This window comes from Rhamphochromis sp. 'chilingali', assembly GCF_963969265.1.
Source record: "Rhamphochromis sp. 'chilingali' genome assembly, chromosome: 14".
In the NCBI taxonomy this organism is placed as follows: Eukaryota; Metazoa; Chordata; class Actinopteri; order Cichliformes; family Cichlidae; genus Rhamphochromis; species Rhamphochromis sp. 'chilingali'.
Window position 1 is genome coordinate 27144042 of NC_137941.1, and position 13786 is coordinate 27157827.

The 13786-nt window shown below is 40.1% G+C and overlaps 1 protein-coding gene across 5 annotated transcripts in view; it reads right to left on the reverse strand.

The window, feature by feature from the left end:
* Positions 1-13786, reverse strand: part of dgkh (diacylglycerol kinase, eta) — a 93555-nt gene that overhangs the window by 39644 nt on the left and 40125 nt on the right. For 2 of the 5 annotated variants that reach the window (XM_080902175.1, XM_080902176.1), the window contains exons 5-6: positions 3341-3445; positions 2045-2177 (exon numbers count right to left, since the gene is read on the reverse strand). In XM_080902175.1, the coding sequence (XP_080758301.1) occupies positions 2045-2177; positions 3341-3445 (238 nt within the window). The other 3 variants (XM_080902178.1, XM_080902177.1, XM_080902179.1) reach the window with 3 other exon arrangements.

Here is a 13786-nt window from a genome sequence, read left to right on the forward strand (position 1 = left end):
GGTCCCCAACCCCCGGGCCTCGGACCGGTACCGGTCTGTGAGTTGAGGCTCAGGTGTGAAATGTATAGTTTTCAGGGTTTTTATCGGTTTTCAGCGTTATTTTGTTATCATTTTTATTGTTAACTCGGTTTTCCTGGGTCTTTTCACGTGTGTTATGAATAAATCTTATTTTTTTCGGTACGTGGGTTTTTTTTTTTTTTTTCTTTCTCTCAGCCTCTCTCTCGCACTTTTTTTCCGCTTCACTCTGCACGCGAGCCTTGTGCTTTACGCTGGGCAGAGGGGGGAGGGGCGGTAGTTACACTCAGTAGCACAGGAACAGAGCCAGAGAGAGAGAAAGAGAGGCAGGGACAACAACATTAGAAAGGTATAGTAATCATCCACAACTATTTTCGGTTGCAGATGATAAAGGATTGAGAAAGTTTATTCATGCAGGTCCATATGACAGAGAATATGCATGTTCTTTTTGTTTTCATATTATAATTTATATTTAATTGTGTTGTGGTTTGCAGTGTTTTGTGTTCTTTTCACTTTAAATTTGTGGAAGGAAAAAGCTGAAAATTTAAATAGTTAAAACTTGAAATGTGAATAGTTGATTTTTGTATTATATGATTTATTTATTACATTTTATGTGGAGTGAATAAATAAAAGTATATTTACGGTGGCCCCTAGAGACAAAGCACATACAAACTTCAAATCACGTACGAACTCTGAAGCATGTACAAACTCCAAAACACGTAAAAACACGTACAAACTCCAAAACACGTAAAAACTCCAAAACACGTAAAAACACGTACAAACTCCGAAGCACGTAAAAACTCAGAAGCATATAAAAACTCAGAAGCACATAAAAACTCAAAACACGTACAAAAGACAACAGAAGTGCTCCAGGATGCTGGGCGCAGTGTTGAGCCTTTGTTATCTTGTGGCTACACAAGCCAGCAAGTACCAACGACCGGATTTGGTGTGTGGTAATAACAGGTAAATGAACTTTTTTTTAAATTATTTGAATATATATATGAGTGCCTGTGTATAAATACACAAACAATACACACATGCTTTCAATTGTGTAATTTAAGTGATCTAGTAGCTCTGCTTTGGAAGTTCAGTTCATGCTAGAAATGTGTTTTGGAGTTTGTACGTGTTTTGTCTCTAGGGGCCACCGCATATATTTATATATAAACATATATAAATAAAACCACTTGTTTTTACGTTAGTAATTCCTTTTGTGCATAATTTTATATTATTGTTAATAATAAATTAATTAAAGCAACAAAACAACCTGAAGAGCTGGTTCGGAGCCGAAAGAGCCGGCTCTTTTTAGTGAGCCGAACCGAAAGAGCCGGATCCCTAAAAAGAGCCGGAAATCCCATCACTAATTTTAAGACATTTTAAGTGTTACATATGTGACAATTTTTGCGACCTTTTTTGCAACCTAAAAAACCCCCCAAAAAAACAACAACAAAAACAAGTACCATGGTCTTTAGTGACCTCATAGCTGTTGAGAGCCATGCAGTTAGCAGCAGTGCAGCGGTTCTTTGGAAGTTTGGATGGATGTCATACCTCCTACACCAACAATTTTCTTCATTGTCTGCAGTAGTTTGTGGCACGAGTGAAAAGCTTACCGGTAGATGACAAATTTTTTCCGTTGTCTCTCTGTCCTCCTCTCTCTTGTTTGCACTCGTGCCATCTTCTGAAGCTTTTAGTGCACTTAGGCTAACACTATGTTACTGTCAACTCAGTACTAACTTAACATTATTTCACTTCACCTTTTTGTTGTTAGATAGCTCTACTGCACAGGACCTATCATTTGTGTGAGGAGATGCACTTACAGTGAGAACAGGGACAGGAGAAACTAGCGGACTGCAAATGGAGTATTGAGTAGTCTATGTGCTAGTGCCAAAAATCTTTTGATTTTTCATCCAGTGATGACAAAAACATGTTGGCTTACCCCAAATTTAAAGTGAAATACATGAAATAATGATCCTTTTTGAGTTTCACACTTGTGATAGTAAACATGTGTAGTTTTGAGTGTATTTGTACTCACCTTCACAAGAGAGGCCGTGAGATGTGACCCCAGACAAACTATCCTTACAAACATTGCAAAAGGTGGGCCGTGCATGGGAGCAGGCGTACCAGTTGTGCATCCCTGAGAAATGTTCCACATTAAACTGTGCTGTCTGGCAAAGGAGAGGTGAAAACAGCAGTCACATGTCACAAATGTAAGCATGATCAAAAAGAAAAAACATTGAACATTGATTTACAGACACACAATTGATACTCGACTCCTTTGTGGTATACTAGCTTTCTTTTAGAATAACTATTATTCATTTTCCCCTAACACCATGACAACATTAGTTAGGAAAGTGCCTGGTATAAGAAAAGAGCCTCCACAGGAGAGAGAGAGCCTCCACTTCCTTAGAGTTGTTAGAGTGACGACTTTTACAAAAAGCTACACACCCAGGTCAGATGAACTGGATGCCTCTACACATTAGTATATGGAGAGGTCCTACTGTGGAGCCACAGTGTAGTGTACCCATATGGGTGTTGCATCTGCAGTAGTTGGCGCAGTCCTGGATATAATTGGTTTTTCACAAGTACAACTGTAACAGGTGCTTACAAACTGGGGTACTTGCATTCTTTAACAGTGTCACATAAAAGGATACAGCAATTAAATGCTGCTGTGTGGACATATTGGCAGGAGTGCGCATGCTTGTGTGTCTGTGTGTGTGCGTGTGTTTGTGTGAACATGTGTGTTCCCTGTGTTGTGTGAGCTCTGGGGTTGCTGCAGCACTGCAGTGCAGTAAGGGGGTGAGGGATGGGGTCTTATATAAGATTTCCCTCTCAAATCAAAGGCATTAAAATGCAGCACAGCTTTCTTCCTGTGCTCGCCACATCACCTCGCTGTCAGTGCACAGCCAGGATTTACAGTCTTCTTAACATATTCTGTTGACAGTGGAATACGCTGAGCAGTTACGATCAGTTTTGATGCTGGTAACATGTTTTCTAGATTCTTCAAGAAATACTGGCTTGAAGTGAAAAAAAAAAAGCTTTCAAATAGGCATCTACCGAGTATGTTCTGTGTTAGAAAGTCATAAGGAGAAAAAACACTTGGGAGAATAGGATGTGCCAATACAGTTTTTCTTACTGTTACTCTGCCCAGTGTCGAACATGTGACAACATGCGGGTGGAGGCGTGCTTATGCATGTGCTGCAGCCCTATCTGAACTCCGCATTTCTATGTATCCCATCCCCAAAACTGCCAAACAACCCCCCCCCCCCCTCCCCTCCACAAACACACACACGCACACACACACACTTTAATCTGTTGAACTGGACCTTACCTCGTAATGCTCTCTGGACTGGACGGACTTGAGCGAGCTGATCCAGTCCTCCATCTCTTTCCTGTTCTCAGCACAGAGGATGAGCCTACGGAACGGAGTGATCACCTGGAGGCAAAGGGGGGAGGAGGTACGAGAGAGTGAGACAGATACTGTGGCTAAACAGCGAGAGAGCGCAAGCGAAACAGAGCTTAATGTTTCCAGCTCTTTCCTCTTCAGCCTGCGGTACCTCTGAGTGGAGAACAACCGGCTCTGTCTTTAAGAGAGAGCAAGGATGTAAAGCCCCCCTCCCTCTTTCTCTCTCTCCTTCGCTCTCTCTCTCTCTTACATACATACACTCTCTTTGTCTCTCATTAACTCTAGCTCACTCACACCTTCTTCAGTTAAGTCTCTTCCCAGCTCTTCATGAGGCTTTGAGGCAGATATGTGCTGACAGGCAAAGAGCCTCACTAAAGGCAAAGAGCCTCTCTCTCTCCCGTTGCCTCCTCCTCTCTCGTCCTCTACTTGTGAGCATGTGTGTGTGTGTTCGTGTGTTTAAAGGACAGTGCCTGTAGATAACCCTACAGACAAACAGCACCCTTTCAACAGCCCATCACTTATTTATGCTCACTCATCTCTTCCTTCTCTCCATTTCTTTCCAAGTCATTGTTTTCCCACAGTGTGTTATCTTGATTTACATTAGTGAGAGGAGAGAGTTGAAATACAGGCACGGCTCACACACACGTACACAAGATAATCTCACAGCACTAAAACTGCTCCAACCACTAGCTTTCTATCTGCAAGAAATGCTTTGTCTAAAGCAGGTCACTAAATACAAATGCCATATTTTAAGTGGACTGTATTACCAAATGAGATAATAATTAAAACCATGTAATTCATTTATTGAGCTATCCAGTCTGCTTTTTGGACAAGTGTGGAAAACAAAGTGTAAAAATAAAGAGCTAAATTTAAAATACTGTCTACAGAGAAGCTGCTTGTGAAATCTGTAGACTGTATAGATAAGATGGTCATAGCCACAATAACTTGAAAATTGGCACATAACTTGTCTGATACTGCCTCTAGTTAAATGTTTTATTCATTGTTATTTTTGATTTTTAAAACCAACTGTGACAAACAAGCAATACTAGTGCATCATTAGTAGGAACTTATTACTCACAAGTAGGGATGGGTATCGTTTAGGTTTTATCCGATACCGGTGCCAAATCGGTACTTTTGAAACGGTGCCGGTGCTTAAACGGTGCTCAAACCGGTGCTTAAAGAATGGAGAACACAAACTTTGTCCAAAAACCTCTCATGTTCAGCTGTTTGTTTGTTTTTTTTGTAAAAAGATAACAATGTTAGCCTTTTCTGCAGCTATGGGGCATATATGGTATCACTCTTGGCTGGAAGCAGTGCTTAAACAATGGAAAAAACACAAACTTTGTCCAAAACCCTCTCATGTTTAACTGTTTCCCACTTTTTCTTTGGTCATTTTAGCCTTTTTGGCCAGGGTGAAGGGAGTATCTGCCATCAAACAAGAGGACAGCCGCATGTAGCTATGATGATGTTTGCTAGTTCACCTTACATGCATTAATGTAATAACGTGGTTAGCCTACTCAACGTAAATTACACATGAACAACATGAAGCTACTCACGCAGAGAAGAACGGCTTCTGCTGCCATCATCATCCTCATCATTTCTGCTACACTGGCAGGGCTAGGGGCCAGGACTCTATTCTTCGGGTTTTTGGGGGATGTTGCTCCGGGTCCGATAACTGGCAACCCACCCAACGTGCACAGTGTGAGGTCTCGCAGCAAGCTATCAAATACGGCGCATTTCTCGGCTTTTAAAAAAAACGCTATGCGTCGCCAGCTGTTTAATCGGATTCGAGGTGTTACCTCCTTTGACAGTATCACAGTATCAGCTTAAAGCACTTGTTGCTGCTGAGTTTGCATCTTTTGCTGTGAAGTACAGCCAGACTTTTGACCGCTTCGCCTTGGACATTTTTAATCTGTAGCTCTGCTCTAACTGAACGTACGTACCTGGCCCCGCCTACTATCCTGGGAAACGTAAAATGATTGGCTAGAAGTGTATCACAGCTCAGGAAAAAAAAGCACCGAAATAAAGCACCGAAATGTGCGCTGCTTTTCGGTCTGGTTACTACCGTTTATGTCAGAACCACACCGGTACCCATCCCTACTCACAAGGTATCTCTATCCTAAAGCTTTTTCACTCTAAATGGGCCCATAATTCACAAAGTGAAAATGAAGCTATGTTGAAAGACACAGAAAACTAGCAACTAAAATTACAAATCACCAAGAAAGAGGTCACAGACTGAGACAACTGGGTTTCCGATTCCGATTCCATTGGAAGGATTTAGGTTTAAATGACTTTCATGTTGGCTTCACATGCTTTTAAAGAGCTTGGGAATCATAACGCCAACAGGTAACAAGGAGGAAAACACACTAACAAATGGTGAAACAAAACATCCAAATGACCTGGGAGATTAACAACACAATAGGACACAGACAGATGCTAAACAATTAGGCTAAGGAGTGTTATTAGGAAGGATAGATCCATATAAACACAAAGAATGGTCACTTTAGTTTTAGGAGCTCTTGCTCTTGTTCCCCAACATTTTCTCAGAAACAGTTTGTGGTGAATTACGATACATCAAAAAAAAGCTAAGAATTATAAATTGCTTGAAGCTTGCATTGATGTGGGACTCAGACATTCAGCCACTGAGCCATGGCTCTGTGGTACACACAAAGATTGCAGGGGAAAAGATGCAGAAAAGTATATACAAGGTGTCTTTACACCTTGTATATACTTTGTTTTACTTCATATTTAATACTTTACTGTGTAGCATAATGTTTTGCTATGTAATAATAACTTAACATGCTCTACCTTGTAGTTAAACTGTACTGTGAATCTGAAAAATAAAATTTTTTTAGATGTGAAAATAATTTTCTGTCTTTTATGATGGCAAAATGTTTCATTGCAACACTTTGTGATCTTGCAGCAGGTGCAGGATCTCTGTTGATACTAGTCCGAGGGAACAACAACATCTTCAAATTCAAATCAAATTCAAATTTTATTTGTCACGTACACAGTCATACACAGTACGATATGTAGTGAAATGCTTGGACAACTGCTCGTGACCTAAAGAAAACAAAAAAGGAAAGGCTATGAATAAGATAGGAAATAAATATGAAAAATTAAAAAGGGTAAATTTAACTAGGAAGGAATAAAATATAAATTAAGGTTAAAAATGAAATAACTGTACAACACAAATTAGAATGAAGGGTAAATTTAACTGGGAAGAATAAGATAAAATATATAAATTAAAGTTGAAAATGAAATAACTGTACAACACAAATTAGAATGAAGGGTAAATTTAACTGGGAAGGAATAAGATAAAATATATAAATTAAAGTTGAAAATGAAATAACTGTACAACACAAATTAGAATGAAGGGTAAATTTAACTGGGAAGAATAAGATAAAATATATAAATTAAAGTTGAAAATGAAATAACTGTACAACACAAATTAGAATGAAGGGTAAATTTAACTGGGAAGGAATAAGATAAAATATATAAATTAAAGTTGAAAATAAAATAACTGTACAACAAAATACACAATATAGAACTATATAGAATGTATGAAGAAATCTAAATCTAAATAAATATATACACAATAACAGCAGCTGTACAAGTATTAACCGGAAATGAAGAATATAGTGACCAGTGTTGTGCAAAAACAATGTCCAGAAAGTCCAGTGTGTGTGTAAGACCATATGTGTGGGTCAGTACTGTGTGGTGGTGTGATTGAGAGACCGTATCGCCTGCGGGAAGAAGCTCCTCCTCAGTCTCTCTGTGTTGGTCTTCAGGGAGCGGAATCGCTTTCCTGACCTCAACAGAGAGAACAGTCTGTTGTTGGGATGGCTGAGGTCCTTCACGATCTTCCTGGCCTTGGTCCAGCACCGCCTGCTGTAGATTGAGTGCAGGTCAGGGAGCTCGGAGCGGATGGTGCGCTCAGCTGACCGCACAACCCTCTCTAGAGCTCGTCTGTCCTGCATGGTGCTGTTCCCGAACCAGGTTAAGATGTTTCCCGCCAGGATGCTCTCTATGGTGCACGAGTAAAAGTTCCTGAGCACCTTGGAGGGCAGTTGGAAGTCTCTCAAGCGTCTGAGGTGGTAGAGACGCTGTCGGGCCTTTTTCACCACGGTGTTGATGTGACAGGACCATGACAGGTCCTGCGTGATGTGAACTCCGAGGTATTTGAAGCTGTCCACTCTCTCCACTGGGCACTCGCTGATGACGGGGGTCTGGTAGTTCCTCTCCTGCTTAGTGCTGAAGTCCACTATCAGCTCCTTTGTCTTACTGACGTTTAGAAGGAGGTTGTTCCTCTGGCACCAGTTCTGTGTCCAAGGTATATCAGATGCCGAAGTGGTATCCAGTCATGATCACACTCTTGCATTTCAGAAGCTGTTTAAAAAAAACCCCAAACCCACAAGATTTTCTTTGCTTCTAGCTATGCTCATGTGTATCAGCAAAGTATCTGCTGTCATCAAGCAACATATATTTTGAAATTTTATTGATGGTGATGTTTTTCCTTCATCCAGCTGCTACCCAGACCAAGCTCCATGTTGCTGCTTCCGGTCTAGAAAGAGCTCCATACCGTTTCGGTCATACATACAGCTGTGAATGAGCAGATGAGCTTCAATGCCCACAACGTAACTTTCAAACCCAGAGGCAGCATCTACCTCTGTCCATTATTTTATCAGCTCAGACTTGTGTGAACAATAGTCCAATGATGTATTCTGTATACAGTTAAGGACCTTAGTCAGTGAAATCTATATGTGAGGAAATACTAGCCTCTAAACAAAAGATCATTGACACAGATGTTATATAGGGAGGAGACAAGGCACTTAAGGAATTCTGAACAGAAATCTACTGGAGACTAACTTTGACCAAAACAGTGCAGACATAATTAATCTCTTTTTGATATACATATACAATTCTATGCACTTATATTTTGCAATCACATACTGTAAAAATGCAGAAATGGAAATCAGGAACATAAATAAAGGTCTGCATCTCCGCTGTGTCTTTATCTTCTGTTCTGGTGCTTCTCTTTGAGGTCACCTCATGTGCATATTTTAATTTACTGTTACATTCTTCATTGCCATCATCAAGTGTTTTCATTATCCATTACTCAGAAGAAACAGCACTGTCTTATTACTCCCTCCCCTCTCTCTCTGACTCACTGTGTCGCATTGTGTCTAATAAAACAGCCTCAGATTTTACACCTGCTTTCATCCACATGTTACATTTTTAGGTGCAGTTTGCTCTGCTGGAGCTAATCTTAGGAAGGATAGTTCACAAGCAGTCAGTTATTAAGTTTCTGTTCCCTTCTTCAATAATTTAAGAAGAAGCAGCCTATAATATAGTGCATCTGGAATGTATTCACAACACATCACTTGGTCCACATTTTATCATTTTACAGTCTTATTCCAAAATGTATTAAATTCATTTTTCACCTTTTCGCCTTCACAATTTTACACACAATACCGAAAATTGACAAAGTGAAATTATTTCAAATTTATTAAAAATGAAAAACAAAAATATTACATGTATATACCAAGCCTTTGCTCAGCGTTTTGTTGAGGCACCTTTGGTAGCAATTAAAGCCTCAAGTCTTTTTGAGAAGTTCAATAATAATGAATGGGGAGCATCAGCTTGTTTTCAGATTTCTCCAGAGATGTTCAATCAGGTTCACGTCTGGGCTCAGGCTGGGCCACTCAAGGACAATCACAGCGTGGTTTCGTAGCCAAACATTTTCTTATCTTGGCTATGGATTTTTTTTAGCTTTGTAAAGACGTTTCACCTCTTGTCTTCATAAAATGTAATGAAATCCGGTTGCTTTCTTTCCAAGAACCTACACAGACATATAGCTGTATTTATCTTTCCCTCAACCTTGACTAGTGTCCCAATTCCTGCTGCCAAAAAACATCCCTACAGCATGATTCTGCCACCACCACGCTTCATGAACCTTTTTCATTAGGAGTAGTTTCCATATTGCCACTCATACACGTTTGATTGGTGGTGTGCAACAGAAATGGTTGTGTTTCTGAAAGGTTCTCGTCTTTCCACAAAGCAACACTGGAGTAAGCGCACGACCGTGGCTCAGGGGGTTGGGAAGCACATCTGTAACCGAAAGGTTGCTGGTTCGATCCCCGGGCTCTCTGTCTCTGTAAGACACTTTTCCCTACCGCCTACTGGTGTTGGCTAGAGGGGCCGATGGCGTGATATGGCAGCCTCGTTTCTGTCAGTCTGCCCCAGGGTAGCTGTGGCTACAAGTGTAGCTTTCCTCCACCAGTGTGTGAGAGTGAATGACTAGTGGCATTGTAAAGCGCTTTGGGTGCCTGGAAAAGCGCTATATAAATCCAATCCATTATTATTGTGCGCTTTGTCACCTCCATGACTAGGGCCATTCTACGCTGATCCCTCAGATTGGCCAGGCAACCAGCTCTATGAAGGTTCCTGGTGGTTGATTTATTTACAATGCTGGAATTGGAATAAGGCTGTACCATGACAAAATATGGAACAAGTGAAGTGTTGTGAATACTTTCCAGGTTCAGTGTAAAAACTGCACGAGGAAAAATACATAGCTTTGCAGCTTTTCCTCTAACTTATTAATGTCTCCAAATATTCATAGACTTCAGCTGATTAGCCTCTCGCTCTCTCCCTGATTTTTGATGCACCATTTCAAATGCACACCACTTGTAAGCAATACACTGCTGTGGAGCTCCAATCCTTTCTTAAATTGCATCCTTTTTAGCAATAAGATGACAAATGTGTTACAGTGCAGTCCACACAGCCTTTGGACTAAATGCATCCATCAAAGAAAAAATGAGTGAGACACTACCCCTAACTCCCCCTCTGTCTTTCTGATTGCAGGCCTGTTTAGACCTGTAGCAACCGAGGCTATTACAAGGTGTGGAAAACAGCAGGTGCACAACAAACCCGTGTCACTATGGCTGCAAGTGTGTATAGTGTGCAATGTTTATTAGGGTATGTGTATTTTAGGGTTTTAATGATACATCTGGTGCTGCACTGCCTTTCTTTCTGTAGAAAGGTTTCTGTTGCTCACTGACCATCTGGTTTGCATCAACATGTTTCAAATAGCCAAAGCTCTGGTGGAGGTAAACTTATGTACTTTGTTACCTATATAACAACATTATTTTCTTTAAGCTACAAAATGAAATGTCCTAAACTGATAAACTAAGACTTTTTTGGTTCTATATTTTATTGCTTTGGATATATAAAACAAGTGAACCATGGAGTGCATTTACAGGGTGAGTGTGGCTCAATAGGAACTGAGTAATAAAAGACTGAATCTACACACTACATAATAAAAAAAAAACATCTCGTTGGACTTATAGGGCAGACAACTCAACACAAATACTATTAAAATGCTTCTCAGACTGACTCATAAGAATGCGACTGTAGTTTTCTCAGCAGTGAGACCAAAATGAATTTCTGTTTAATCAATTACCTCACAAAAACACCAAATTCTTACAATTTAACACAGCTTGTAGTCTATTGCTATTTAGTACTAATGCACACATGCACACATTTGGATGCATCTCAACATTAAGCTACAAAGAAACATGAAACATCAGGTAGTCAGTTATTCTCATTAGACACACTTTAGTAGGAGGCTACTAAACCCTATAAAGCAGCTGACTGCCCAGTGACAATATGTTCATTACATATTAAGGGTCAACCATGTGTGAATGCACATGCAGTGCAGCAGAGTTATATAAAAATGGATGGCATGACAAAGCTTACATGATACCCACTTTTAGGGCTGCTCAATTAATCGAATTTTAATCACGATTACGATCTGGGCTTTCAACGATCATTAAAAATGACTGAGCCGATTATTAGCCCCTCCCTCATTTATCCGCGACACCTTAAAGGCCGGTCCGTGAAAATATTGTCGGGCATAAACCGGTCCGTGGCGCAAAAAAGGTTGGAGACCGCTGATTAAGAGGACCCGAGGGAAGCTCGGAAAGCTAAGCAGAAGTTATTTGGAGAGGAGAGTGACTGCCGCTGGTTGAAAAGAGAGGTAAAAAAAACTTCAGTGGTGTTGCACACTATTTTATATTATTTTTTAAAAGTCATTGTTAACCCTTTAAAGCCGGTCAGAGCAGCATGCTCCATTTTGCGTAACTATTTTTAAATCCCTGTAGAACCTGAACCGTGTAAGCTAGCGCAATAATTTGTTTTGCATATGAAACCGGAGGAGTTGTACTTACATCTGATGCCATCAGCTTGTCCTCGGTCACGGTTTCGTTCCACATATAGCTTTGCAAAAATTGCATAAAAAGCGCTTGCAGGAACAAAAACATAATATTCCAGAAACACGCTTCGCCGTTCCTATCAGCTGTTCGTAACACTTCCCACAGTGAAATGATGCACATGCTGTTTTCTTTGCAAATTTGCATCATAGGATTGTTTTTTGTTTTTCCTGCAGTATATAAAAATTGCTGTATCTCCAAAATAAAACTATGAAGACACTCAAAATAAATTTCCTGTTGTTGTAAACTATTTTTTGCAACTTTTTTGTATTTAAAGTTTTGAGGGATAAACCTCTTAAATTTCTCCAAGTAGAAATATATGTAAACAAAACAAAAGCGATTTTCAATTTTTTTTGTAGTTTATTGCACTTTTTTGCAATTAATGTAGTTACTATGGACTTAATGCATACATATTAGTAAAATATGGGCTATAACAGTTGTATAGCAACTTGAAATGCTCCCACAAATGGCACTACAGCATGTAAAAAAAATAATATAAGCTCTGGTGGACTTGGTTCTATAGTAGGTCTTAAAGGGTTAAATAAATATCGTCAAATAATCGTGATCTCAATTTCAGTGAAAATAATCGTGATTATCATTTTTGCCATAATCGAGCAGCCCTACCCACTTTTAACTCTCCAGTTCTCTAGGAAAGTCACTTTGAGTTGAACATGCTAAAGAAAGTTTATACACCGATCGGGCAAAATTACTAACATTGACAGGTAAAATAAATAACACTGATTATCTCTTTATCGTGGCACCTGTTACTGGCTGGGACATATTAAAGCAGGTGAACATTTTATCCTCAAAGTTTATGTGTTAGAAGCAAGGAAAATGGGGACGCATAAGGATTTAAGTGAGTCTGACAAGGGTCAAAATTCTGCAGTGGTCAGGCTCATTGATGAGCGAGTGAAGGCTGGCCCATGTGGTCAGATCCAACAGATGAGCTACTTTAGCTCAAAGCTGCCTAAAAGGTTAATGCTGGTTCTGATAGAAAGGTGTACACAGTCCATCATAGTTTGTTGGAATGCATGTGACTAGAGATGGAGACCAGTCAGGGTGTCCATGCTGACCCCGTGCTGTCCACTGCCGAAAGCCCCAACAATGGGCAATTTTTTTTTACATACCATACCCGGATGCACTATGGGAAGAATGCAAGCAGACAGAGGCAATGTGATGCTTTAGGAAATATTCTGCTGGGAAACCTTGGGTCCTGTAATCCCTGTGGATGTCACTTTGGCACACACCACCTACCTAAGCATTGTTGCAGACCATGTACACCCATTCATGGATGCAGTATTGCCTGACGTCTGTGGCCTTTTTCAGTAGGCTAATGCATCATGAAGAAAAGCAAAAATGTTTCAGGAACAGTTTGAAAAGCAGAAGGAGGAGGTGTTGACTTGGCCTCCAAATTCCTCAGATCTCACTCCAATCAAGCATCTGTGGGATGTGGTGGACAAACAAGTCCAAACTATGGAGGCCCCACCTCGCAACTTACAAGACTTAAAGAATATGTTGCTATAATCTCAGTGCAGATACTATAGCACACTTTCAGTGGAGTCCATGCCTCAACAAGTCAGGAATGGACCAACACAATATTATACACACCACAACAGACAGGTGGTTATAATGCAATGCCTGATCAGTGTATGCATTTACCAGTGCAAATTCTTGTCTTCACAGAATCCCTTCCACATAGGAGGTCCAACTATTGCAATCAGATTGAATGTGAACACCCCACCACCATTTCCAAAAGGCTGTCAACTTTGGAATACCCACAGAAAAGGCCACCTAGCAATACTGTTACTAAAATGGAAGTAGCATTTGTTATACTTCATTTCTGTTGCATTACAGGTTCAATAACACCAGTCTTCAGTGACTCACTGTGTTAAAGCTTGCTCTTTGTCTCAAGAGGTTCATAAGTTTCACTTTCAGTTGTTTTAGTTTTCTAATGGGACACAAGCAGGGGCGATTTTAGCCCATTTTTGGGAATGAATCAAAGCACCCCCAAAGATTTCTTACTTTTTTTGACAATATTTGCTGTTTGTGGGACACACTACTAAAAATACAAAAAGCATACATTACTTAATTGAGATGGAAC